Genomic DNA, 24361 nt, shown 5'->3' on the forward strand with positions numbered 1-24361 from the left:
AGAAACACACACATCCCAATAATTCACGTTCTTTGCACCAGCCCTGGCTTGTCTCTCTCTCTGTGATAGCTGTAGTCAATGCAGTATTTCTCACAGGCTCTGTTTTTGTCTTCTCTGCATCCTGCTTCTGCAACACCTACAAACTCAGCATCCAAACCTCCCCACACACAGTTTTTTTTTTCCCCATGCTCGTTACCTAGTTAAATCTTTCTGCAGTGCTTGAAGCTGAGGCTTTGAATAGATCCACTTTAGGAGTTCCTCAGTCACAGCTGACAAGTTTTATAAGACTCCCAATATGAATTAAAAAAAAAAAAAACACCCACAAAAACTTGCTTAAGAAAGGAATTTCGCATTTGTGGTCCCCTAATCCACATTTTTGTGTGGATTTAGTGCCGGGGGAATCTGTTGATTTAGATGTCTCAGTAAATGAATATTCATTTTAATAGCTAGTTTATATTCATTTTAAGCTCTCTATATATGTGATCCCATCAGGAAGGTTTTGCTGCAGGCATTGGAGCTCCTTGTTAAACCATCAGCCAACTCAGCCTCTGCCTGACCCATGGTCTGGGGGCTTTTTGGGGAATATGGATGAGATCCTGACAGGGGCACCACAGTCTGTGAGAGAAACCATTGCTGCATCCAGAACTCTCCATCTGCTCTGGTTCTCTAATCCCAGGAAATTTCTTTCCAGTTGTCTGTGGCACCTCCATGGGCACACTATGGGCCACTCTCAGACAAGCCTTATTTTACAGAGAGCCAAACATCCATTTAGGCTGGAACAGATTTTAACCTCTGCTGAATTTGGCTGGGTTCAAGCTGAGTGTTTTCAAGGCTGAAAGCAATATCATTAGCAAATTCATGAGGAATCTATTCTTCCCCAAATGTACTAATGTTTTACCAGAAAAAAAAAAGTAAGTTGCATCCTGAAAGCTCATTTATTAAATCAACTTCTTATTAACAGATAGGATGAGCCTTCAGCTTTTTATAGAAGAACATTGCCTTTTCTTTCTTGCTCTTTTTAAATGCATTCTGAGCGAGACATCTTCTCCCTTGAAGCATCTACTCCTACTAGCCAAAATAAAACATTAAGGCTGGTATAATAAAACATTCTAATAATAAGACTCTTGATAAGTTTTGCACTCTCCTTAGCCAGTGCATGGGGGATTTACAAATGGATCCACAAGCACAAAGTGTGAACATACACTCCTTTACCTAAAAACTTGCCCTTTGAAAGGTCCTTGAGTTTACACCAAGTTCTACCTGCAGTGCCACTGGTGATTTTTTTTTTTTAATTGGTGAATTCTTTTTAATTGGTGAATTCATTTAATTCTTTGTAAAACAAGTGACAGACAATGCATGATTGGCTTAATTAAGGGTGATGATTTTTCTCCCCAAGGTGGTTAATAAAGACAGCAAATTGTTGGTAGCCCATAGCTGCCTGCAAGGAGCCACAGAGGGGAAACACGAAGGGAGGAGCTTTTTGTCATGTTTATGTCTGCTCCAGAAACAAGTGTTTGGGGAATGGTATAGACACTGTTGCATATGGGAAGAGTCTGTCTCTCCTCCACCATATGTGCATGTCAGGAGAGAGGTGTGACACCCTTTCACAGGTCTGTGAGATGCTTTGGTGATGATCTCTCTGTTCCTGTTCAGCCCCAGCCTCGCTGCCTGCCTACAGATTGTTTCCTCTTTCTTTTTGCAGGCTTTTTAGTGCAATTTTAGAACAAGCAACCAAAGCAGATGGGGGGAATTCAATAGGAGGGAAAGGTGCCGGCTTCGATGTCAAAGCACTGCGGGCTTTCCGAGTTTTACGTCCACTACGGCTGGTGTCTGGAGTTCCCAGTAAGTATTGCCATCATTTTCTCTTCAACTGTGTCTCTGCTGGGGCAGGGGTAGATTTATAACAATTTTGAATACATAATACAGGTTATTTTTGGTGTGCAAGGGAAGACTTTTTTTTCCAAATGGATGTATTTGTGATAAACGTGATATTAATCAAAGGATGACCAAGGCAGAGCTGAAAAGGAATGAAAGTCTTGTGGTGTGTCAGTCTGATTGTGCAAGCTTTTTAAAGAATGAAAGGGGGAGAGCCAGGATTTTTGTGATTTCAAGCATAAAATCCTTTAAATGATTGTGAAATTTTGGTAATATAAATTCTTGGCTTTGATGGAAATTCTGTATGGTCATGTGTGTTGGTTTTGGAGGGAGAGGAACTTTTTCATTAAAATTGCATTTTCTTCTTTGCATGTGATGCTCAGATCAAGAGAACTGGGAACAATCTAGAAGCAACAGAATACTGGGCAATGACACACTCATGTTCTCTGTTAGTCTGATTTGCTTGAAGTATTTGTAATGCCTCTGAGAAATTCCTCAGGCAGACTTTGATAGCCTTTAATCCATTTTCTTGTTTACAATGAAGCTATGAGTAACTGAGTCTGGTAGCTCCATTGTGGAGGTGGAATATGGACATGACAATGTGGGAAAATGATGTAATTTGGCTTGAGAGTTTGTCATGGATGGGACCTGTTTCCCTTCTGGAGAGACAAAACTGTCATTGGTTTCCATGACTGTAGCAAAGAGAGAAAAGGAGTTAATCTTCTCTAGAATAGCTGTAGGGAGCACTTTGTTTATTTTTATTTGAGGATCTTGCTAGACTGGTGTCTTAAAGTACTTCTAACCTTAGTCATGCAAATAAAACCTTGAGTAGAGTTGTCATAAATTCTGTGATGTGAATTGTTCTGGTAGAGAATGTGCTTAGCTCTGTGTTTGGCACTCTTGGAGAACTTGGGGAGGCTGAGGGAAACAAAGGTACGACCCTGATCCCAACATGGACTATCTAACAATCCATTTGTGAGTTTTCTCATCAAGGAGTGTTTAATTTGTGCCAGAACAGAGCCAGGGACTCTGGTGCAGACTAACACTTGTTCTACACAGCAAAATGCCAGTGCAGTGTAGAGCAAGCAAACCATCAACCTTACCTGACAGATATCCTCTATTAATAATTCTGGTTCTGACTAGGGACACATTTGTTAAACCAGGTTTAAAAAGCCTGCAGAGATCTGCAGCTAATGCACCCTCAATCCTGACTGGGCATTTTTTAATTGTCCAAATGCCTGTTGACTAGCCTAGAATAGATGTTACCACATCCATATGTATTAGAGTGTAACTTTTCTCATGAGGCCTTTTGGATCAGATTGCCTAAGATAACCATAAATAGCACATTACAGGATTACATCCTTATGTAACTTTAGTGCAGAGGTTTAGAAGTCAAGCCCCAGGTCCCATTCAAGTTCTGTCCCTGAGGCATCATAAACACCAGTGGGTGAGTTACCAACATTGCACTTGCAGTGTTTTGCCATCTATAAAGAAATGCTTTTTTGATTCCTTGCCCTTTTAAAATACAGAAGGCTTTTCCCCTGTAAGGAAAAAAAAAAACAAAACTAAAATTACATGGATGTAACATGTGCTGGAATTCCTTCTCACTTAAAAGACTCTGTATGGAAGCAGCATCTCTTTAGTAAGATGAGATCCTCTGGGTCACTGGCAGCACCTTCTGCATGGAAATTCCAACATCTGCTGCTTGGCTTGAGGTCCAGATCTGACTTACCGCTATTTGGGGGGAAAAAAGTGTGTGTAAAGCACAGTGATTCCTATAAAACAAATTTGTGAAACACATGGTGAATTTTTTTGCATGCAAATCTTAAACTCATTAAGGATTGGTCTTGGGAAATAGCTTGTCTGAGGTGGGGAGATTGGCTTGCAGCATGGAATAATTTTTTCTGAGTCACAAGGAGTTTACGTGGATTTTTTTTCTCTGTGGCTCAATCCACAGGAAATAATCCAATTTAAGATGTTTTGTATTCAGGTTCGTGCTTTTAAAGACCTGTCTCAGCATATAGAGAGTTTCCACATAAGTTTGATTTGAGGTGAGGGAAAGACGTATGAATTGCCCTGTGAAATAAATCACCGCTGTCTGCATTTTGCAGATCGAGAGCTGGAAACAAAAGTTCAAGATTTAACACTCCCAGAAGTGGCTTCTAATTATTTATGTCTGCTATTGGCTACCAGTGCTAGACATTTAGGTCAACATGACAATCCAACAACAGCTTCAGGTAGATGGATGGAGGATGTTAAGAGCTCACAATCCCTTTTTTCCAAGTTCCATGTATATTTAATTCCTGTGACTTGGTTGTCTCTTGCCAGTAAATGTCTCAACCAAGAAATGGGGGACTGTCCAGTGCAATAAGTGGTTCATGTGCAAGCAAAGCTGGGTCACCCATGAGCAGACAAGCAAAAAGGTCCCTTTGACAATCTTTGTTAGGATCAAACTGTCCAAGGCCCCAAATTACATTAGTGCCTCCTAAAATCAAAAGGGTTTGGGGTCATGAATTCAGCAAAGCCTGAAGATTACATCTGGATGACGGTGGTGGGCACATCAATATTTCATCATCTTTAGGAGAGCAGATGACACTTTTATGCTTTGTGGTTATGTGGACATTCACAAGACCACTTGTCACAAGGAAGCAAATAGACATTTTGCTCAAAAGATAGGACGGATTTTTTTTATCCATGTCACGAAAAACAACTGTACCATTGTGGGAGAAGCTTTCAAAGGCACTGAATTCAAAGTTTTTGGGTTCCCAGCACAACTTTAAAAAAATAATGTCAAGTATTTACACATTCCCAAGAAATTCCACAGGGATCGATTTGGTTTGGCTTGAGGGTTTTTTTTTTTTTGTGTATTAGATTTTTTTAAAAAGTAGTTTGAATTCTTTTCCAGAAAACTTTTTTTTTGAGTGAGAGGTGCATTTCTTATGGTGACTGTGTGCGGTGTATGGCAGAGCAGTAGATTAGATACTTCCCACAGCTGTTATCCCAGTTGTTTTGTGTACAAAACAGAGTTTCTGAGCTAATTTAGCAAAAATTTCTTTTTTTAAAAGTCCTACTGCTTCTGGACAAATGGTCCACGCTCAGTCCTTCTATCCTGGCATGAATGTGATTATTTTGCAAAGCATATGGATGATTTAGGTTTCATTGTAGTAAAATCACTTTGGAAAAGTGATACACAGGCCAGATTTCACTGATCAACTGCTCTGTTACTGTCCTATCAACACAGTCCTTGCAGTGCACGCTCTATTTTGGTTGCTGAAAGAACTTTGTTGCTGGAGTACCCAAGCAGTCTCCTCGTAAGGAAGACTTCACACGTGTTTTAGAGCACCTGTTTTAATGCCTGGCATTAAGATCAATATAATGGTTTGAGAAAGGAGAGAGAGAAGGAAAACAATTCCCTTGATGGGCATAAGCAGACAAGTGCAAAATCAGCACGTCTACCAAAACTTAATCACTTTAGTGTCTTGGAAACTTACTTTGGCAGGAGGGTAAAGCATTGTAAAGCTTTCTAGGGGTAGAATCAAGTTGACCCTTTAGTGCTACTTTTTTTCTGTTGATCACTCTTCTCTCTCTCATTGATGTTATTACATATTTTAAAACTTATTTTAAACATTTTGTACTTCAGGAGGGCAAGGAGAAGCATCCAATTGGGCAGCGAATAAACATGATCCAATTAAAGAAATAAAATCACTCCTGACTGTTGGAAAGGGCAATGAGCTACTCCCACACATGCCCTTTTAACTTATTAAATCCATTTCTATCACCTTTATTCGTGCTGCTCAATTATAGCACCTCACACATTCTGCTCATTCTCTTTATGTGGTACTTCATCTTAATATAACTGCATTTTTGCCACTGGTTATTGTCTGTGTGATATTTGCCAGACTTAATTGATAAGCCCTTCCAGACAATTTGGAAGTTACGTGATTCGAGTAGCTGCTGTGCTCCATGTTTTTGTTTTGAAAGAGATCCTGTGCTGACAACACAGATTTATGTGGGCAGAAGACCCTGCTAATCCTAATAAATCTAGAGAGGAAACCTGACAAAACTTGCCATAATGCCTCTTATTTTTATTTTTATTTTATTTTAAAAGCACAGAAAGCTAAGTCTGTGATGTGTTCAAGCTTCGCTGGAGTCTTGTAGCAGTGGAGTGACTCAAAGGCAGAATAGGTACCTCTCTAGCACCAATAATATATATAATATAATATATAATATGATTTGAGTAGCTGCTGTGCTCCATATTTGTGTTTTGAAAGAGATCCTGTGCTGACAACACAGATTTACGTGGGCAGAAAACCCTGTTACTCTTAATGAAGCTAGACAGGAAATTTGACTGTTCCACTGGAACAAAAACTTGCCATAATGCCTCTTATTTTTATTTTTATTTTATTTTAAAAGCACAGAAAGCTAAGCCTGTGATGTATTCAAGCTTCACTGGAGTCTTGTAGCAGTGGAGTGACTCAAAGGCAGAATAGGTACCTCTCTAGCACCAATAATATATGATTCGAGTAGCTGCTGTGCTCCATGTTTGTGTTTTGAGAGGGATCCTGTGCTGACAACACAGATTTATGTGGGCAGAAGACTCTGCTACTCTTAATGAATATAGAGAGGAAACTTGACTGTTCCACTGGAACAAAAACTTGCCATAATGCCTTTTTTTTTTTTAATTATTATTTTTATTTTATTTTAAAACCATAGAAAGCTAAGCCTGTGATGTGTTCAAGCTTCACTGGAGTCTTGTAGCAGTGGAGTGACTCAAAGGCAGAGTAGGTACCTCTCTAGCACCAGTATTTTTACATGGTCTGTTGGAGATGCAGCAGTTGTGCAACAGGGAAAGAGAAACAAGCCAAACCCTCCCCATGACAGGGCAATGTCCTCCTGGTAGTGACACAGCAGCATGTAACTGACAGAGCAGAGTTAAAATTAAATAGGACCAGAATTTTTGTGTGTGAATGCCTAGAGATGACTATCTCAATGTGTATTTGAATAATTAACTAGAACACTTACTTTTTCAAAATGATGGTTATGGTGAAGTCTATGATTACTCTGAGTTTGTGAGAATATTGGGCACCTTCAGACAAGGTGGATGAAAAATGTAGACATTTTTAGATTTTGGTCTGTCTTATTGCTATTAGTAATCTGCCCTGAAATGCTCTATTAAAATGTATAATGCTTTCTCAGTCTCAGCAGAGTTTTCTACCCCATATTTATTGCACTGTCTTCTCATTGCCACAGTCATCTTCTATCCTTATGCCAAACTCTCAAATCAAAATATTAATTGACCAAAATATTCTTTTGAACTTGGTAACAGGTAAGAAAATATCCTGCCTTTCCTTGCAATGTCCAGATAGGTCTGACCCATCCAGGTCTGTGTATTTGATGCCACCATGTACAACAATGAAGATGAGCAGTAAAATGCATCCTGAGGGCTCCATGGGGAGAATAATGGGGAGAATAATCCATGGAGAGAATAATGCATGAGGAAAAGTTCTGCTCATTGGAGAGGTGCTGAATTGGCAAAGTCATCCAGTTGTCTTTATTTTTAATTTGCCATATTATTGCATATAGATGAAGCAAGGAAATCACAGGTATGATAGGACTGATTTTTTTTTTTTTCCTGTTTAGGTGTTTTTGTGTGTAGGACTGGTTAAATACATTGTGTGTGCTAAATTGCAAGCAGATTTTTGTAGAGAAATAAAAGCAAAAGCTTTCAAATTCTTATAAGATATTGAGGTTATAGTCTGTATTTTCCAACAATGACTGTTTTTAACACTAAGACAGGCAATATTTTTCTTCCCCTTTTCAAGGGATATGTTCTAATCTAATAATTTGAAATCACAGGGGAATTCTGTCTGTATGGGCTCAGAATTCAGTTGTACTTCCCCCTGAAAGAAAAATATGGGGGGACATTTGTAGCAAAATACAGAGTAACTTAGAGAGTTTGAGACAGCAGAGACGTGTCAGAACCACCATGGTCATCCCTCTAATGTAAGACTAAGCAACTTGTCTATCTCACCTTCGATTCCAGGACTTGAAATTTGCTATTGAATGATTTATAGTAAAATGAGTGTTTGATGCTTGTTGCCCATATGAAGAGCTCTTAATGCTGTGAGCTAGAAACTGATATTACAGCAGAGACTTTGTGTTCCACTGCACCTGATTTAGAGGCAGTGAACTCAACCAGAGGGGAGCAGATGCAGCTTTTTCTCCCTGGTATAATCCCTGTACAGCTGAATTATTCCAGAAGCCAAATTGAACTTGGTTGTAGTTGGAACATCCTCAGAAGCCCCTTTGCTTGGTGTGTAGAGAAGGCTGGGCCAGTAAGGATAAATAACCATGCAGAGAGCTCAGTTTTTGCTGCAGGCATTCTGCCTCTAGAGCCTTCCATTCTGCCTGGACTGTGTGAAGCAGGGAGATCAAAAGGGTGACGTTTGACCACCCTCAAATGTTCTTTTTGTAATTCAGGGGAAATACACCATTCTCATCTGTAGCATGATTTCCTGCTCAGGTTTTCCAAACCAGCTCTCTGTATCTCAATGTGCAGAGTGTCATTAGGGTGACATTCACTCTAGTCCATCCCAGGCACTTGGCTCTGTGGCCTGGGATTTCCCTCCTCCTTCCCAGCCACTGAGGCAGCTCAACCCATTGCAATAATTCCATTTTGCAGCTGCTGAAACAAAGCATGTTCAATGCAATTATCTGGTCTGCATTTGGGAGAGATATATATATATATATATATATATATATATATATATATATATTTTTTTTTTTTTTTTTTTTTTTTTTTTTTTTGGTGCCCAATCAAACTTTTCAACTTCAATTTCTCATTCTTTTCTGTTCTGTGAAAGGAAATGAACACTACATTATAGAGTTGAGGAAATAATGTAATTGAGGTAACAAACACAGAGAATTCAAGGAATCCAAAATTACATCTCTCTTGATAACTGATTTTGGAATATGGCAAATAAATGTTGAGCCGTTGAGTGTTTCTATATGTTGAGTAAGAGGTATTAAGTCTTAAGGAAATGCTAACTGGAAATAAGGAAGTCCAATTTATTTTAAAATATGTATGCTTCTAGCAAAGTGCAGTTGACAGGAGTGTCTTGCACTTGATTTGCATTTATTCACTGGAAAAGAGGACTTCAGTTTGCGCTCCTGAGGTTATTCCATGACCTGCACACCAGTGGAGGGTTGTGCTTGGCCTTCAGTGGGAGGAGAAGGAGAATTGGCCTGATCAGAGCACCCCAAGAGTGAAAGATTTGTGTGGAGGAATTAAAGAATAAAATAGGCTGGATAAGGAGGAAACACTATACCTGGCATTTTTCTGCCACTAAACCTAGGAGATAAAAGTCCTTGACAACATAGGGAATTACTTCATATACATTTAGGCAAAATTTGGCTTCCAAATATTTGTTCTACCCTGAATTTTGCTGTTGTTACATTAAATAATGTCAGTTTTTTGCCAAGCCCAGTTCCTTCCTTTTCTCTTGAGGTCCAGAAGCTGCAGCAAACGTGCTCTCAGGCAGATCCCTGATGTTCTCCCTCATTCTTGAACAAGATTTCTCAACCCCCTGTGCCACCTCTCCAGCACATCCAGCACCCTGAGAGGACAAGCTGCACCACCTTTCCCATGTCCTCGCCTGGCTGTTTTTAATCTCGAGTGGCCCATTTGTTTTGCTTTCATTACAGATGGGGGAGGGAGTGGATTAGAAAGGCTAGAACAGTCTGAACTAAATGTCCTCATTAGGTTTGTTTCTTGGTAGTTAACTGCAAACTCTACACATGTTTGCTGGCCCTTTATTTACTGAGGTCACCCTTATTTAGGGAATAATTTGATCCCAGCCCAGCATCTCCCTTAGGTGAGGATCATTCCTGTGAGTGGGGATTACACAACCAGCACCCAAAGAGTGCTGCCCTGAGAGGTACAGCCTGAAAAATGATGGAATTTATGGCAGGAAAAGTTAACTCTGTGCAGCAGTAGCAGCAAAGAGGGGTTTATCTTGCTGAGGAAGGTTACTCACAGAGGCACGTTGCTGATTTCTCTCATATTTAAGGAATGCAGATGAAAACAGGGAAATATTTATTTGATCTTGTCTGTGGAGCTCTTTTAAAAATAACACTGGCTACGAATGTACCCAATAACTGCCTCAGCCTTTATCCTTACCGGTTACTGTCCATGCTGGCATGATTATTTAGGGTGTCTTCACGACAGAAAAAAATCTCAATATCATTTTATGGGACCACATCAGATTTTAGGCAGCCCCTTCCAAATGGAGAAAACAAACCCCATGCTGACATCAAAGAGGAGACAGGGAGATAGTAAAAAAATCTCTCTTGGCTTAGTGAGAGAATTTCCAGAAAGGGCTCTGGATGGATCAGATATTTCCAGATCAGACACTTCCAGTACCTTTTTTTCATCCTCCAAGTAAAGCCCAGAGTTCTGATTCAGACTGAGTGTAAGGCACAAGCCTGAAAAGGAACCCATGGCACAAAGATACTTGTCCTGAAGCACCTAAAACTCTAGGAATGCCATCTGCTGCCTCCTGAGAACAGTTTGCATTGTGTCTGTACAGACTTTGGCCAACTGGTACCAACAGGAGCACGTTGGGTTCCCAGTTGCTCCCTTGAAGTTTCTCCTGTCCCCACACTGGGCGGGGAAGATTTGGCTGTTCCATATCAAAGCAGTTGTTGTGGTTTGAAAGCAAAACGAGTGAGAGGCTCCAAGTCAGAGATATAATTTAATAAGAAAAAAGGTAAAAATAAAATCAATGCAATAACACAAAGGATCACTGACAGAGTCAGAACACACCCTGAGCAGGGTGGGGGGAGCAGTCCAGGTGAGGGGCTCTTCCTGAAGCAGTGATCCCACAGAAAGGTCTGGGAGCTCTGCTCCTCTGGGAATCCAGTGGCTCAGGGCTCCTTGTCCTGTCCCAAATCCCAGATTCTCTCCAGGTGGGAATGCTTGGCTCCTCCCCCTGGGCATTGGGAGCATCTCCCAATGGGATGAGGAGTCGTGCAGTGGCTCCTTGATGGCCCATTAAACAGAGAGAGCTCCTGGAGGGAGTTCCCTGTGAGTCCTGGGCAAGGCATTGATGGGCCATGAGCAGAGACAGCCCTACACTAGAGCACTGCCCCACTTGGTTTCAACAGTTCATGAAGATGGTGATAGAATAAATACTTTGTGTACATCCTACACTGCAACCCAGGACAGCAGTAAAGATCTGCTTTGGGTTTTTCTTACCTTCTCTCCCAGATCACACCCCTACTGCACCTGGTGTCATCCCAAGCTGACATCCCAGAAATGCCATTGCACACTTTGCTTTCAGTTGGCTGAATTTTGCGTTGCTTGTTAATTTAAGATTTTGTAAGCAGTGATTTTTCCTTTGTTCATTGTCTCTAGAATAACTCTGTGTGTCTATTAATGTGTTGTTGCCCCAATGGGATTTTTTAACATTCTCCTTCTCATCCCGTCCCAAGGATGTGCCTGGCACACACACACGGGGTAGCAATAAAATCAACCCAGAAATGGGACACAGGAGAGTTCACAGGTTTTGCTCAGGACACAGGATGGGTGTTCCACAACTCTGACACCATTTGAGTTACTTCTGTCTGTCCCAAAAGCCTTTTGGATTGGCTGCTTGTGGCCCTTGTTGTGATTTTCACAAAGCATTATGAAAATATCAGCAAAGCACAGAGCAGCAGACCAGTCAGACAATGCTCTCAACCAGTGAATGCATTTTAAGCCTGCCAATATATATTTTTTTTCAGTGATGATCTGAATTTATAATAATATTGCATCTTGTATAAGTGCTATACTAGGAGGAAAAAATAAAGCATGAATTAAGTACTGGCGAAAATAAGGAAATAATATTTTTAAGTTTGTGTCTACATAAATCTGTGGGAGAGCCTCCCTCTAATGTATATATTTCTGAAATTAGGTACTGCCTTCTTAGCTCTGTCTGCTGTTACTGTGCTAGATGAGAGCACAGGCATGTTGCCTGGCATGAAAACTAATAAACTTTTCAATGCTTAAGATTTTCACTGATGGAACAAATAATTTGCTGTTCGGACAGTGGGGAAGTATGGAAATGACAGCCCACCTAACCTGCCCAGCTCTTAATGATTTATCTAAGTTTTCCTTGTGCCAGGGAAAAGGGAAGGAGATCAGACATCTTTCTTAATCTCCCTTTTTTCCCAGAAGCAAATCCAATTCCTGTTTAACACATGTAACAATAACCTATCCCATATGTGTTTTGCCCTCTGTTGCAACTGGTTTTTTTATGAGTTGTTTGAGCAGCCATGCCTCTTATTTTTTCAGTTTTAGATTATCTTCTGCTGGTTTGCCCTGCCACATCAATCACAATTCAGAAAACATCTGCTAACCCTCTGCAAAGAATTTTTTTTATTTATTTCTGTACTGCTAAAGCTGCTCTACAGTTTTACATGAGAAGCATTTTTGACAGAATGTAGCTCACAGGATTAAAGAAATAGAAGAAATTATAAAAATTCTATTTTTGTCACTTCTTTCCTTACTAAATGTTGTTTTCTTTAGCAGCGGAAATGGCCATAGAAATTCAATTTCTTTACAGGATTACAAAACATCCTCTCTAAACTTTCTTTTAAGCATCTTCTCTTTCTTTTTTTTTTTTTTTTTTTTTTTTTTTTTTACTTTTCACTGGTTGTTGGATTTTTTATTGGTTGGGTTTATTGTGTCTTCTTTTTTTCTGCAATAATTTGTTCAAGACGTTTCTACAATTGGCATTTTCTTGTAGATTATTGCTGTACATTGGTTTGTCGTTTTTTTTTTAATTTGTATTGAAAAGTACCAAAGGATAAAGTTCCTTTTAATCAGGTTTGATGTCTTGGTCAGGAGTCAAACCAATACATCCAGATATGAATATACAGAGGCTTTGAATATACAAAGGCCTAATCTAAATCTAAAAACTCTTGTTTTTAATATAAACAGTACCCAATGAATGAATTTAGAGTTGAATCTCACCCTTCCCCTCACAATATAGCTGAAAATTTAAACTCAACCTTTTTGCTTTTCATATTCCAGTGCTGAGATTATTTCACTTTACAAACTTTGCTTTGGAGGAAGTAAAATTCCTCTCAGTTTTATATTTGTATATTTCTGTATCTGTTAAGAATTTTATTTAGCTGTTCAGAGTGCTGCAGGAGAGCCTTATGATTCGCCCTTAACAGCTTTATTATATGTAAAAGGAAATCAAAAATAAATAAATGTTTAATTCCAGTGCATTCTAACAACACATACACGATCTGTAAAAAAAAAAATCCTTTGAACTGTGCAAAATATAAAGAGAATTGAAAAAAAAGTAAATACTAATAAAGAATCTTTCTTCTGACAAATACAACTCTGTGAAAACAGCAACCATTAATTTTTCTGTCCAAACATACTGAGGCTGCCTAGTGAGCTAAAGGACTTTTTGCTTATTATGTCAGAAATCATCTTTTTTTTTCCTCCCTAAAGCATTTTATTATCTGATGTGTGCAAGCAGAGTTTTAAGTCTAATCAGGTTTATAAAAATCAAAAGCAAGAGTCTTACTAATGTGGAAAAAGAAAGAAATCTGGAGTTTCAGGTATTCTGAGATGGGACTGATTAACCACTGAGTTGATAAATGCCTAAATCCACTCTTTGTACTAAAAACTAAGAGTCAGAGTTGCTCAGATTTGTCTGGCCATGTATTTTTTATTTTTTTTTTTTCAGTTTAGGAAGAGAAAACAAATCCCACATGTGCATTGAGACAGTAACACAGACATGATCACACATTGTGTGGTTTGCATCAGTTCTTTAATTACCTGATCAGGTAGATTTCTCTTGTTATATTTATAGTTATATTTTTTATTTTTTCTCAGAATTCTCCTAGAAACCCTCCATGAGAGTGATTTGAAAATGTCACAGTGTGTTTCTCCAGAGCTCAGTCCCATCTGTGCTCATTAAACACCATCCCAAGTTGAGAGGTTGGGTGAATTTTCCTCTCCAGGCCTTTACAACCTATTTATTATTTGTCACACTTCTACACTGTCATTTTAAAGACAAAGTTTTAGACTTTTATCCAATATTTTGTTGTAATTCTTCTGCCATGAGAAGTTCAAACTTGGTGTAGCTCATAGTAATCCACTTGTTATTTGCTGGAGTGTTTAACCTCCAAGGAGATCAATTTCTTTCATCAATATATTTGTCTTTACACACTACAAAACTGTAATCTTATCATCTCTGGCTGGACTTCTACGTTTACAGAATCCCTGTTAACATTTGTTGTCTTTTAAGCTTTTGCCTTTTCTAAACCTGTTCACAAGTGATGAGTTAGAGCACCTGGTGTAGGACATCAAACAAATAAAAAAAATCTTCATTATTTGTAATACAGGAAGGAGACTAATGTCCACTAACCTGAGGAATTCTGTCAATAAACTGTAAAAAAATTAACAATTTTATAAAAGCATTTGTAACTCAAAAGTCATTAATTTTCCACTCAAATTACTGAGACCAAATTGCTTTGAGCCTATTTCTGCTCCCATGGGGCTTTACCTCTTCCAGATTTCCAGAGTCCCTTTTTTGTAAAACCATTTCCTTAGGACATGTGTATTTATGCTTCAGAGCTGCATACAACACCATTTCCATCCTGAAACAAGGTTGTTCCATCATTATCTCAGTTCAGAGCTTGTTTAACTATTGGGTAGGATTTTGGTTTTTATGTTCATCCTACCAGACTGAAGACAGTGCAGCATGTTGACATATTCCTGCACGAGTTTTCTGATTGAATCCAGTGGCACAGGATTAGATTTCTCTCTGTAAATATTGTTTCCCTGTCACAGTTGTGCTTGCACCTGAAATTTTAAAAAACAGAAATGTGATAGGTTATTTCATTGAGAACTGGGGCAGTCTTTGGGCCAGACTGTCTTTGGGTTTTGGATAGATCTGTAGGAAGAGGAGCCAAGAAAAATTCTTCATATCTGTGATCCTTATGGTGGCCCATGAATGGTTTTCTCAGTCCATGATCATCCTGTCAGCAGAAAATCAAGGCTGTTCCCTGGGAAATAGTGACAGGAACTTCCAGAGCCCCTGAATGTCCTTTTCCTGCCTTAACTTTAATCCAATTTTAGGAATTTCTGTCTGGCAGAGAGTATTTGATCTCAACCTTCCCACTCTGCTTGGCAGTACATTGTGGTCTTTCTTCAAAACAGCTTTGGAGTTTGCTCACTGAACTTCATTTTGGTTTTGTTCAAGATGGCCTTTTCTTCTGTAACATGGAATTTTCAGTGGGCACTTAGTTGCTGCTTTTCTCTCCATGCTCTTCCTCGGTATTCAGGTAGATGCGTGGGAGGGACGCCACACCATTTTTGGGTTTGATTTTTTTTTTTACATTCAAAGTCTGAAGATCTTGCCTGGATCTCATCCTCATCTCACCTGAGCTAAAATCAAATGGTCAGAGAGCAAGGCTGAACTTGCAGGAGCAACATAACTTATATGTTGGAGCTGTAAAAATGAAAAAAGTCTTATTAATCACCAAGCATCTTTATAAGAAAGTGGATATTTACATACTTTGAACAAAAGGCTACTAAAAAAAGATAAAGCCCTCCAGGAGGAGGAGAGAGGGATGCTTTTGTGAGTGGTAATAGAGACTCCAGGAGCCCAAAACATGAGTTAATTTATCCAAACATCCTCCTCAAGCTGGGGCTGTGTGTCCACCATACTCAGGACAAGCTGCATTGTCTGCCTGAGCTGGGTCACTCTGGCAGGCAGGGGATACTCCAGCTGAGCTGCTTCCCAAGGGAAAAGGATCCAGAAAGAAGAGCTGGGTTTTGTCATTGTTGTGGTTTGAAAGCAAAATGAATGAGAGGCTCCAAGTCAGAGATATAATTTAATAAGAAAAAAGGTAAAAAGGTAAAAATAAAATCAATGCAATAACACAAAGGAGCACTTACAGAGTCAGAACACAACCTGAGCAGGGTGGGGGGAGCAGTCCAGGTGAGGGGCTCTTCCTGAAGCAGTGATCCCACAGAAAGGTCTGGGAGCTCTGCTCCTCTGGGAATCCAGTGGCTCAGGGCTGCTTGTCCTGTCCCAAATCCCAGATTCTCTCCAGGTGGGAATGCTTGGCTCCTCCCCCTGGGCATTGGGAGCATCTCCCAATGGGATGAGGAGTCGTGCAGTGGCTCCTTGATGGCCCATTAAACAGAGAGAGCTCCTGGAGGGAGTTCCCTGTGAGTCCTGGGCAAGGCATTGATGGGCCATGAGCAGAAGAGCCCAAAGGAGGGGCCTGGGAAAACACTGCCCCACCTGGTTCCAGCAGCTCATGGGGATGGTGATAGAATAAATACTTTGTGTACATCCTACACTGCAACCCAGGACAGTAATGGAATTTGGGTTTTGTTCTACTGATCCATTCTCTCCTCAAAGGATGAGGCAAGGGTGGTATTGCAAACTTGGCAAGCACAGAACCATTGTGTCCACATGCCCATTTGTGTGAATCCCCTGGCGTGTGACTGTTTGGGTTTGGGAAGCCAATGAGGACGTGGTTTGAAAATTGCAGGAATGAGAACATCGTGAGCAGACGCCAAAACATTATCTTTTTTTCTATTTTTTTTTTACAGCACGTGGTTTTGAATTGAGTGCTTGTATGTGTTTAAATGGCATTGCCTACTCCAAAGTAGCTTGAAAATTTTCTTTCCTATTTTTTTTTCACATCAAATAGTTTTCTGTCCTGTGTTGTGTCTTTCCTTACTATTCCAAGACCTTCCCTATTATTCTTGAAATAGCAATGACATCTTGCAGCCCCTTACACCCACAGAATTACTTTACCTAGCAATCTGCCACTAATATTTTGAGAATCCAGCAAGACAGAAAAAAAAAACCTACCTCCCCAAATTGCTATTGTAGAGCTGTCCTTAAATTAACTGTGTGATATGATTTCCCTTTGCAACACTGGTGAAAAAAGTCCTCAATGTATTTTTTTTTTCCTCACAAATCATTGTAAATGTACTTATCTAAGATATCTTGCCATGATTTTCTAGACCTTTTTTGTGCTAAAAATGCTTGTTTTTTTCCAGACTCCCTTTGAAATCGCTTATAAAACCTTTCATATTTATGAATATTTAATATTTTTCAATTTTCTTAGCCGACGTCTACATTTATTAAGCGATAAACATCCACTTTGGGGACTATTACTTCTTACATTGCCTGTGCTTTGGAAATAGAACAGTAGTGGCAAGTCTCTTGGTGTTTTGTCAGAAATAAATGTGATTTTTGGGCAGGCCTTGCTCATGGCTGGGGATGGTGCATCAGCTCCACCATTTAAGTGGTTCCCAGAAGCGATCTGACTCAGGCCCTGTGCTGAGTCACAAATCCTCCCCTGCTTTGCTTCCTCCTTGCTTGCACAAAGTAGTAGTTTTATTTCTGAGTTGTATTAGGAAGAAAAGAATTGTTTCCCACACTTCTGGGAAAGTAGGAAAATATATATTTCTGTGTCTATAAAAAGGCAGAGGAGGGATGGTCCTCTTTTTTACATTTTTCTCACTTCTAGGAGGTCATTTATACGAGACTGTGCCTTATCATAAACCTAAACCCAGAATATGAGGAGTTATTAAACTCCTGGAATTATTAAATTCCTGGTTTAGGCAATCCTATGGTGTAGGCAAAAATACATCCCTGCAAAAACAATGGAAGAGTAAACTCAGGATATGCTTATAAACTCAGGACATCCCACTACTCGTGTGGTGGGAACAGGAAACTGCCCAAGTTTGAGCCAAAAATTGAAGAAAAATTGTATGTGTTTAAATTGGAGGGGATCCCCCTTCACCTGTGATTTTAAGGGTAGCAATTGAAAAAAACCCAAACTTTTCTCTGATGTAAAGATATCAATTGAAGATACCTTTAAATACCTACCAAGGAATTGTTGTTTTCTGGTTTAAATGGGATAACCTTTCTGATGTCATTTTATGGGTTGGAATTGAGGGGAAATCCCCCATTTTCATCATCTTAAGGCTTAAATCGCAAGAGAATCCCTATTTTCCCTTGGTTTTAAGGGTTTAAATTGAGAGGGAATTCCTCCTTTTTCCAAACATTGGAAGTATTTAAATAGAGGGGGAAAGGGCAGAAAAAGAGAGAGAAAAAATGGTGGGAAATGTGAGGTGGAAAAGGAGAGGAAAAAATGATGGGAAATGTGAGGTGGAAAAAGGAGAGAAAAAAATAGTGGGAAATGTGAGGGCTACAAAAGGATGGGAAACCAAAGGTAAAAAGGGCAGGAAATGTGAGGTATTTACCACTCATGCATTAATTAATTGGGAATTTATGAACACCATTGTGCAACAAAGAAGAGATGTTGCATTTTTGAGAAAAAACTCGGCAAAATCAGTCTCAGAAAAAAAATTTTTTGGGGTCTGAAAGTTCAGTCTTGAAAAGAAAAGGCCAGTTGGGTGTTTCTAAGAATTGCCTGACTTTTTATAGGCACGTCTTTCCTGAAAGGAATTCTGTATTAGCAAACCTGCCATTAATTTCCTTGGATACGTTCCACGATGCAACAATGCCAAGTGCATTTTAACAGCTGGGGCCTTTTCCTTGTGTGCCATGGTGCTAAATGTTGGTCAAAATCCAAAATATCTTGTAAGTACATGAGAGGATGTGTAGATAATCCCATTGCTTTAGGTGCAGACACTTATATGCTCAGGGATATTCTTCAATATCTGCCTGAATCCAGCCCCTCTCACCATCTTCCTGAGAGAAAAACACATAAATAGCTCTGAAACACCTAAAAACTGCATTTCCCATAGCTTTGAGAAAAATCTGTGTTATTTAATATAAGATTTTTTTTCCTCTTTTCTTCCATAGTCTCTCTTCTTCCCAGTTGTATTCTAAACTTTTGGGTTAGAGGCTAAAAAGGGCCTGACCTGGTATAAAAAGCAATGTTTGGGGTTTTTTTCCCATGTAATAAATATTTTAAAACGTTTCATCAGTGTAAATAAACGGTGAATTCTGCGAGCCCAGGGAACGGCATTAACGTGTTTTGCTCGCTGAAACATTTATGGAATCAGTGTCAGCCAACAGAGCAGAGCCAAGAGGATTTTTTTTTTTTTTTTTTTTAAAGGTAAACTGAAGTGCTTTTAAAATAAATACTAAAGGGGTTGTTTAGGATCTTCAATTATTAACAGATGAAAAGTGTGGGCTGAAAAAAGTGCAAACAATCCCTTTCGTTGCACTTTCCCTTAATCCCCTGTGCAGTTCTCTGTGTCCAGCCTGGACTGAGCTCCCCAAGGCAGATGCTGCACCTCAAACAGATGTCTGGAGAGAGTTCTAGCACACAAATAACAAGATTTAGAATGCCAAATATTTGAAAGCCCCTTTATTTTTATATTTACTTCTCAGGGCTTAAGTTGAAGGCCCTGTGTTTATGGTTGGTCAGTGCTGACATTGCCAGGCTCTGCAAACAGCACTAAAAACTTGGCTCTGCTGTAGAGAGCAGAGCATCACCTCCTTTAAATCCAGAGGCCAGTTCTGCACTCTGATTTAATTACAATTAGCAGCTGCATAGATCCTTTATGAATCTGTGCCTGACCTTGCCAGGAGTGCAAGCCTTGCATCCACAAGTGAGGAAAAAAAAAATGACAAAGATCTACAAAGGTGTGAACACTCATCTGGGGTGATGCCTGTGTGTTGCACCATGCAAAGATTACATGAGTTGGGAGAGAGAAATCATCATTTTATAAGCTGAACTCTCTTTTCTTGCTGTGCACAGAGAAAGAGCCCATAAAAGCGTGCAGGATTCTCAAAAGTCTTTGTGACTGCCTGTAAGGGGGGGGTTCACCTTGATTCGCTCTGATCAGGGATGTGTCTGCACCTCTCGGGGTTCAGAACACAGATTTGATGTGCTTGGAAGAGTGTGAGGTTTTTTTATTGAAAAAGTGACTCTATTCCATGGCTCTTCCTCTAACTCCTCCTCATCCTCTCTCCCTGCTCTCCCCTCTGCCAGTGAAATGACGTTTCCAAGTGTCTGGGAAGGGCTCCTCGTGCCATTCCTTGCCACAGCTCTTTGTGCTTTAAAGTTCTTTGGGCTGCCTGACAAAATGAAGCAATTTAAAGGCAGCAGCAACAATGTAGGGAGCCTGGTGATGTGCATGGCTCCCTTCTTGCCTTTCTGCAAGTAAATTCCACCTCCTGAGGGCATTGGTGATGTTGTAGTTTGTATTTTTTTTAGCTTTTAGAAACTCCCCGAATACTTTGATGGTAACGTATTAAAGTTTGCTAATTATTGGAATCATCTGGATGTGAAAACAGGCTGTCCCTGAAGGGAAACTGCACAGCACACACATCAATTCATGCTAAAAGCACTCAGTACCTCGTGTCCTCTTCAAAGCTCTGCCTTATTATCCTCAAGGAGCTTTTCTCTAATTAAGCTGGCTGAAGGTCCTGTGCATCTTCTGGTGGTACATGTTCCCCTTGACCACCTAAAAATCATCTCGAGTTTGTGGTGCAAACCTTTGTTTTCGCAAGCCCTGTTTTGTGCAGATATTATCTTCTCTTGACATCTGTAATAGGCTGAAGCACTTTAATGTTGTGGGTGTTAAGGAAGCTGTTTTTTAAATGAAAGAGCTTTTTTGTTCATCTTTTTGTCTGTCCTCAGTACCCTCTCAAAAGTGCTGGGTATAACCTACAATAAATGCTAAAATTAATTAATAATAATTATTATTATTAAGGGTAAATTACATAAAACCTGGTATCAGAACTCTTAGCCTCATAAGCTTTGCTGCATTTTGGATTAACAAGACTCTTAAAGTCACTGAAAAAGTGAGGCCTTTATTTGCTTTTGTGAAGATTCATTTGAAGCAACAAATATTTCAATCTGCAAAGTTTGTGGGTGTTTTTTTTTTCAGATTTGCAGCCATCTGCAGTCTTCTAACTTTCTTGTACTGTTGTAGCTTGTTTGGGAGAAGGTGAGACATTGTTTTGATTTTCTGGGGAATGAAACATTCCTGACCCATGCAAAAAATTGGAGCAATGCTGGTTTTGACTGAGCTTCATTTTCTGTGCACATTTAGATTTAGCAGACTGAAAGACGTGGGCATTTAGAGGAAAAGCTTGGCTGCCTTGTGTAAGCACAGCAATTTTATTTATTTATTTTTTTCCCTAGAGATATTGCTTATCAAGAAAAGCACCCAGAGGCAACTGAGCAAGCAGAGTGGGCCACTCTTGTACAGAGAATATTTTGATGCTGTCAGTAATATAGTTCATGTTAGAGTCTCTGAGAGAGCCAGGATGTTTCATGCTGAATGGCACTATAACTGATAAGAGATAACTGAACTGCCTGCGGACACCTGAAAAAGTGCTCTGACATCTGAGGGATGTTAGAATTTGCTGGCAGGCAGGGAGGGATGCTGCTGGCCAGGCAGCTGATGCCACTTTTGGTGATTTCTGCTGTGCTCCATCAGGGCTGTGGAGCAAAAGCAGCCTCAGCTCTGAGCTGACAAGTGGATTGCCTACAAGGCAAAGAGCTTGTCAAGAGATGTGTCATCCTCATTAGAAAGTATTTAAATTAGCTAAAAAAAAAAGGCAAAAAAAAAAAAGCTTAAGATCTTAGATGATAGATTTTAAAAATTATTAGTTATCACAAGCTCTCTTGGCAGATGTATAACAGACATTTACAACTCATGAATCACATTTTTTCAAAAATCCCAGCTAATACCAACTTCTCGGAGGAGATGACAGCATTTGCAGGAGACATTAATGACTTCTGGCTCCCAGTCATTGCAAAATCATGAGCTTGTAATTGTTCTGATCTGGCTATTTGTAGACTATGGATTTCTAGAGGTCTCTCAATGCTTCCATCATTAATAACTTGTCGCTGACAGTGATTGCCATTATTCCTCCTCAAAGTGATAACTTTAAGGTCTTTGTAAATGCAAATCCTCGCTGAAGGCTTGTGAGGCTGGCTTTATTATTCTGGTTTTAGAAAATAAAGGGAAGGAGACAGAGGGAGGCACATGAACCTGCAGCTCGAGTCAAGTGCATCTGAGGGTACAGCTGCTTAGTGATTTAGAAAACTTGGCCACAAATCACCTTCCCTGGGCCATTCTGGGAATGTTTGGTTTGCTCTCAATTAAGATTTTCAACAGACTCATACCTTAACAATCATGTAATAATATTTTTGCTCGTGTCTATTTCTGGGAAACCTCTGTTCAAAGGTGATCCATAAATCTTGGGACAAAACCAGCACTGCTGGTTCTCCCTCTCCCTCTGTTGAGATTGGAGTTAGATGAGGTGGATGTGGAGCACAGGAAGATCCTGAGAGGGCTGGGAGCTCTCACTCAATATGGGTTTGGTGGTTCTTGGGCATCTCAGGCTCAGCCTGGGAGTGGTTTGACTTCTGGAAGCATCAGAGTTGGGACATTGGTTGAGTTTGCCAGCTCTCCCCGTGCTCTGGAGTGCAGCTCTGTGCCTTCTCATGTGTATCATAGTTCTTGTCCCTCTTCAGGCCTGTTGTTCCTTGTTTTTGCCATGATTTAACTTTCCTCAATGCCTTGTGTGCAGCACCTTAGGCCTGTTTTTCAAGAAACTGTTCTAATCCCTCCTCAGGATGGGAATTTTTTTTTTTTTTTTTTTGGTGGCAGGTAAGATAAAACCTGTTTCACTTAGGTCTGTGATCTGAGAAGCAGTGGTAAATGTTTGAAACATTTGGGATCCTCTGGAGGGAGGTAATTTATAAATGAACATCTTTGCATCATCAAGATAATGAGTTGAGGTGAGGGGGAACAAAATAAAACTGTGCAAATTTATAGCCTCTCTGAATTTTGTTCCTTTGCTGATAAGCTCTTCCTTCTGTTCTCTCTGCAGGTCTCCAGGTGGTTTTAAATTCAATTATCAAGGCCATGGTCCCTTTGTTGCATATTGCCCTGCTGGTGCTGTTTGTCATTATTATCTATGCCATCATTGGACTGGAGTTATTCATGGGGAAGATGCATAAGACCTGCTACCATGTGCAAGGGGGACTGATAGGTAAGGAAACACACACAGAGATTTTCAGAGGGAGGCTTTTCCCATGTGGAATAGAGCATTTCCTCTGGCACAGGAGAAATGGGTGGAAGTTTCTCACTCCTTCTCAGGGATTCCACAATTTTTTCACTGCTGCAGACTGAGCTACACAGGAGATGGTGTCACAGAAATGAGAAACTCACATATTTCATTATTAATCCCATACACACATCAGATGGTGCCACAGAAATGGGCAACTCATATATTTTATTATTAATTTTATACACAAATGCATCTTTGTTTTAAACCAGTATCGTTTTAAACCAGTATCATTTTAAAGGGATATATAACTCAGGGCAGCACCTTTTGTTGTTTAGTCACAGGCTGCAACTTTGGTTAGAAGCGCAACCAGAAAGAAAACAAAAATTACATTAATAGGAAGAAACATTTTTACATCAAATCCATCAGGGAATTTATTTATTTCAAATTATTTGCAGAAAGAAATATTCACATTTCGAAATAATTCAATTGTGCCGTCACTCATCTAACCATCTGTTCATTTTTGTTTGATTTATTGATTTTGCACAGGAGCTATTTCTCATGTGGTAGAGGGTATTAATGCCTAGTACCCAGTTCAGCTCATAAGAAAATGGTGTACAGCACAAAATTGTTTCAGAAGTTCTTCATTTTCTGCTTTTATAACGTTGGCAGATTTCATTTTCTGGAACTGATGCTAGAACTATAATGAACTGTCACTCTGGTTCGCATCTTTAAAGTGGGTGTATTTTTCTCCATTCTGTCTGGAAGTATTTACATTACAGCACCTAATTCTGATATTACTGTTTCTGGCATCCTTTCGTGATCAGAATGTGATCGCAGTTTCGGAAAATTACATTGTTTACCATATAATAAGATGAGAAAGAATTATTACCCATTCCCCTACACATACATACGTACCTTCATCTGCTAAAAACGTGGCACTAAAACCTGAAATCTGTATGTTTAAACACATTGCAGAAGTTTTTGTGCTTATAAAAATCACATTGCAGAAGTTTTTGTCCTTATAAAAATGCTTTCTGGAGCGTTCTTTATATACCAAAGCATTTGGTACATAAAGGTTGTCAGGTCTTTGAAAACACCCTTGCAGAGTAAAGGGTGGATAATCACGCCGCAGTCTTGGAGTGCCACTGGGCACTGATAAAATGCCACCCATCATCCAAATGCCACCAGAGCCGAGCTGCAGACACTCTGTGCTGTAATTCAGCAGTGGCCCAGTGCCACAGCAGCCTGTCCCCAGAGCAGTGGAGCCTGTCTGCTGCAGGGCTCAGCCTCCTCCAGGATTAACCCAGGTGGCTGCGGCAGGGACACGCCGGCCGTGACACGCAGCCTAATGGAACATGATAGGCTCCATCTAATGTCCCATAGGCTTCATCTAATGTCCCCTGTCGCGTTGAAAGGCGTGAATCCTTCCTCGCAGGAGGGTGTGCTTT

General features: G+C 39.9%; 1 protein-coding gene across 18 annotated transcripts in view; it reads left to right on the plus strand.

Moving 5' to 3' along the window:
* The window catches only part of CACNA1C (calcium voltage-gated channel subunit alpha1 C), a gene marked incomplete at its 5' end in the record, with an annotated part of 450110 nt that overhangs the window by 264171 nt on the left and 161578 nt on the right, over positions 1 to 24361 (plus strand). For all 18 annotated transcript variants that reach the window (XM_083858937.1, XM_083858940.1, XM_083858954.1 and 15 more), the window contains 2 exons: positions 1703 to 1842; positions 22734 to 22895. In XM_083858937.1, coding sequence (XP_083715063.1) covers positions 1703 to 1842; positions 22734 to 22895 — 302 coding nt within the window. The remainder of the gene's footprint in view (positions 1 to 1702; positions 1843 to 22733; positions 22896 to 24361) is intronic.

The sequence above is a fragment of the Zosterops lateralis genome (assembly GCF_965231275.1).
Source record: "Zosterops lateralis genome assembly, chromosome: 4".
Taxonomy (NCBI): Eukaryota; Metazoa; Chordata; class Aves; order Passeriformes; family Zosteropidae; genus Zosterops; species Zosterops lateralis.